We start from the raw sequence: 4945 nt of genomic DNA on the forward strand, positions 1-4945 counted from the left end.
AATGCTGAGACAAGGGGTTTCAAAAGAAAGTAGAAAATACATGATAGTTGCACTTAAGATACAGCTGATTGTGAATATGTATTCTGGAAATTTGTGAGCTATGGGAGAAATTTGAGAACGTAAGCACTGTTATTAGAAGAGCTACAAAGTACAAAATATCTTTTCAGCCTCATTCCGTAAGTTGTGACATGAAAACTTGAGCATGAACTACATAAAACTCCCCCAGACAAAGGCAGAGGGGGTCTGGAACTTGCGTCAAACCCTGATTCCGAGGGCTCTGACACCTTGCCACTTGGTAGCATGCTTGTGTATTTGCTGGTGTATGTAGCTGCTCTTGTTAACACTGTCCGATTGATAACATCCCAAAAAATTGGTATATAGTTTGGAGGAACTTGCTTTGGCTTCTCTTGTACTTCTCCAGACAACACAAAAGCTCCCAGGGACATCCTGGGTGTAACATGTCAGCTCTTTAAGCAGAAAGCAAATAAAGAACTCATGAAAAGTAAACTTCTAAAATTGTTTTAAAGACTTTCACCAACATCACAAGAACAGAGCAAGACAAAATTCTGACAAAAAACTTAGATATTTTCATGAAACTTATTTGAATATCAGTATTTAAATTCACAACCAAATCAATCTGCCAGCAAACCTTGGATATTCAAAAATTCAATTCTTATTAATCCACACAAAAATGACTTAAGATAACTGACTAAAAGACCAGCCTTCAAGACAAAGTAAATAAATGTATATATTGTAGATGGGTTCCCTGTTAAACAAGGAAACCTGGCATGAATTACATAACAATTAGATTGGGTAGCCCATATAATACACAATTAAAAGATGATGGCTGAATTGCAAGAGGTTGTGACTGATTGGGAATGATTTGGTCTTCTATTCTGTTTCTAGAAGAAATCCCATAATCCTCTTCCACTAGAAAAAATATCAAAATATATTTGTTATTTATAATCATGCCTGAATATTAGAATGTCCTCTGCTTGCTTAAATATTTGTCTTTTACAGACATATTTTGTGCATACAATAGCTCCAGCTACACTCAAGAGACCTTTGTGACATGTCTGCATCACCTGTGTGCCATGTGAGGGATTGCTCCTGTGAAGCATGCTGCACTCCCAATTCCCATTTGTAACACATAATATGAATCAAGAAGGACCACAACTTTGTTGACCAGTGGTGCCCAACTTCTGGCCAACAAGCCCATATCATTTCACCTGTGGGAAGCCCTGAAGGCACCAGTGCAAGAGGCTGATACACAGCTGTTTAGAATTTAATTTCTGGGGGTCATCTTAAATTTCTTCCTTCCAGAAGGAAGGCAAACAAAGGCAGGGGGGACAGATCATGGGAGAGAGGAAGCAGGGAAGTCAAGTGGCCTCACCCCTGACCCTGACTGTCCCCCACCTTCACTTGCCACTCTGACTGCCTGCCCCCACCTCCAGTGCCTGTGTACCCTATGCCTGCCCCCATGGTGCCTGTACCCCTGCCACTTGCCCCTCAATTGCACCCCTTCCACATGCCCTCCCCCAGCCCACAGCCTCCCTGCTTGGCCCCCCTGCCACTTACTGCCCTCCTGACTGCTCCCACTGTGCCTGCACCCCCTGACACCTGCCCCTCTCAGGCACCTGCCATGGCAGAGGGCCAGACTTGATGATCTGCTCAGGTCCCTTCCGATCCTAGAAACTATGAAACCTGTCCCCCCACCCTTGCCCTCACTCTCACCTGTCTCCTGCCACTTATCTTCCCTTTGCAACTCCAGCTCTGGCTCTGCACCCATTCTGACCAGGAGCAGGGAGCATGTGCTGCCTCTGGGCCAAGCCCAGCTACATAGCAGCTGCTGTGGCAGTGGCAGCTTCAGCCCTGGCCCTGGTGCTCAGTGCACACTGCCCCTAGCTGGAGCAGGGCCCCAGAGGGAACCAGAGCTGTGAGTAGAAAGCAGAGCATGAGTCTTGAGCTGATGCACATACTGCATGCCAAACCTGACCTGTACACCTGGGATACAAGCTGCTTATAGTGACTGCCCAGACTGGTCCAAGACTGCACTGTACATGGTGCCTGCCCACCTGATCTAAAACCCACACCAAACACACTGTCTGCCCCAGACAACTTGGGACATGCACCACACACAGCGCTCACTTCAGCCAGTCCAGGACCTGCACTGCATGTGATGCTTGCTTTGGGACCTAAACTTGTTGTGGTGCCTACCCTGGGTGATCTGGGACCCATGCTCAAGGTGGCAGAAACCCCAGCAGGCTTGGGGTGGGTGCCACATGCAGCACGGGCCCTGGAGTGGCCAGACCAGGCACTACATATGTTGGATCTAACATGTGGGAGGACGGGGGAGGGGAAGAGGATGGTTCATGGCCCTGAACTGGCCCTCAGAGCTAGCTCCATGCCATTTATCCAGTCCATGGACCAGTTCATGTGGGGCCAGGTGAATTTGACTGAACTATACAGAGACATTATTAAGCAGAAAGTAAAACCAGAATAATCAGTAATTCATCAAGCTTTAGCCTCTGAAAAGGAATCAAGGTCTTGGGCTGAATACTTGAGAAGAAATGGAAGAACAAGACATTTATGAACTCCTAATATATATCAATGACCAAACGACAAGGAAAACAATTTTGTTCATATTAGACAATCTGAGATACATATCCATCTTGATTATCTTGTACCTATAAGCCTGCAAGTGCTGACTTTTCCAACTGTTCTCTTACCTCTGATCTGTTCCCTGCATTACCTGTGGGTGTGCATTAGTTGTTAAAAGTTTCTAAAACTGATGTAATTACATAGATTTATGTCTATGAGATGGCTACTTGGCAGGTTGAAATGAGGGAACAAGGTAATCAGTGAAAACTTAACACTGAATTCCATGTCTTTAAAATATTTACACTTATAAGAAACACAGTATTTTATTTAGAGTTCATTGTTTGTTTAATGTATATCTATTTCCAGTCCTAGCTTTAGGTTAACAATCTCTGCATGGGAATAATAAATTAGCTGAAGCAGATGTGCTGATTTAGGATCCAGATAAATATTTCAGCCACTTGAAGCCAATCCTTCTCCATTGCTCTTATATTATAACAGACATAAATGGTATAATAATTAAACTAGCAGAATCTTATTCTGTTAATATAAAAAGCTAGTTGCACAGACCAGCTGGATATGTTATCTCTGGCACCTCTGAACCAATAATGGTGAATGCCAGGGAGGGTAGTAAACAGGGGATAGATCACTTTAGATGTATCTAGTTCAATGCTCTTCCTTTAGCAAACACTTCTGACATTTGTGAAGACAGGCATTTTTGTTGCTTAAGGGACTGTGAGCCAATGCCTACTACGAAACACTACAAGCCCCCCTTAGGTGCGTAGCCATAGGGTAAGCAACAACTGATTCCTTGGGACAAATAAAAAAATAACAAGGATGGGAGTGAGGTCATAGGTATATAATGAGTTCAGTGTGTGCGCGTGTGTGTGTGTGCGTGCGCGTGTGCGCAGAGGGAGGACGGGGATACACTGAGCAAAGCACACTGGACAGTGCCCACTGGACCTTGAACAAATCCAAGGTGGACACTGCCTAGTGAAACTCTGCCTGGAGACAGGATTGGACCAGGGACAGGTAAGTGGTCCCATAGTTCTCAGGGATCCTCCCTACTACAGCCTCCTTTCTGGTCAGACAGATGCCTACATTGGCTTAGGCCACGAGGAGGTTAATGAAGAGGTCCCGGGACTTGATGGGGTGTGGATGCAAGAGGCTCTGAAGGAGGCAGTAAAGGGTCTTCAGCCTGGTGTGTACCAGGGTCTCCCTTTGTTCGCAGAAGGGACAGGTGTCAGGGCTGTCTGTGAAGCACACTGATACACACCCATGGCAATGGCTCTGTGAAAGAGCCACCAGCTGAAGTCCCTGGTGGCTTGCAGGATCAAAGTAGAATACAGGCTTGTCCACTGGGCACCCTCTTCCTCTCCGAGCATGTCTTGCCACTTGGTGTCTGGTTGGGACATGAGGACAGGATGGGGGAGGGTGTGAACCATGAGCATATAGAGCTGGTGGCCTTGACCTCCTGGAATATGCAGCAGGCCGAACGCAGCAGGGTGTATGCAGTGTGGCCAGTTCTGTGTGTCAGCACAGCAGGATCTGCCCACTCCTGCTTGGCATAGTCCAGGAGGTCCCCAGTACAGGGATGCTGGCTAGGACCATCCTTCAGCATACCCAGGGCACCTCCATCTCTGGCACCACCAGCTGCAAGTTTTTCAGCAGGGGCTTGGTGAGGAGGTTGGCACCACAGGTGACAAGGATACCATGCTAGATGGACCAATGGTTTGACCCAGTATGGAACTTCTTATGTTTCTGTATATTATATAAAGCTTTCCATTCCTCACCATTAATTGGTGGTACCTTCTCTCTACTCTTATCTTTCTGAAGAATCCGAATGGTCTGCCCAGTTGATTTTCCAATTCGTAACAAATCTAAAAGGAAAACATTTCTATGAGGTTTTTTTTAAGTGAGAGTTTTGAAAAGCAGGAAATTATAAATCATATTTTCTTTTCAGCTTTTAACTAAAGTAAATCAAATTTAACTAAAGTAAATCAAAGCCTACTGCTCTAGGAGTTAGCCTTATCTCTTTGGTGCTGCCAGTTACTTTCAGATAATTTTGTTTCTGTGCCTGCACTATATTATAGGTTGCTTGGTGGCTCTTATAACTCAAGACATTACTAGTCTTAAAGCAAGAAAATAAAGGTGAATGTTCTCTTTCAAGGGAACACAGAACATTTTGTCAAACTGCCACTACTCTCTGGAAGCATCTTAACACTCCATGGGAGTCAGGTAGGGTTTTTTTGCATGGTTTGCAAAGCAAGGATGTATATCAGAGGTGGGCAAAATGCAGCCTGCCAGACCATTCTATTTGGCCCGCGGGGCCCCTACAATCTTTTTT

General features: G+C 45.3%; 1 protein-coding gene across 1 annotated transcript in view; it reads right to left on the bottom strand.

Moving 5' to 3' along the window:
• Positions 1–503: 503 nt before the first annotated feature.
• The window catches only part of CFAP46 (cilia and flagella associated protein 46), a 41666-nt gene continuing 37224 nt past the window's right edge, over positions 504–4945 (bottom strand). Inside the window, exons 14-15 of the mRNA XM_019503026.1 lie at positions 4392–4478; positions 504–930 (exon numbers count right to left, since the gene is read on the bottom strand). Of these exons, the coding sequence (XP_019358571.1) occupies positions 794–930; positions 4392–4478 (224 nt within the window). The 3' untranslated portion in view covers positions 504–793. The remainder of the gene's footprint in view (positions 931–4391; positions 4479–4945) is intronic.

Source organism: Gavialis gangeticus, unplaced genomic scaffold (genome assembly GCF_001723915.1).
Source record: "Gavialis gangeticus isolate Ggan-Ray unplaced genomic scaffold, GavGan_comp1, whole genome shotgun sequence".
Lineage (NCBI taxonomy): Eukaryota > Metazoa > Chordata > Crocodylia > Gavialidae > Gavialis > Gavialis gangeticus.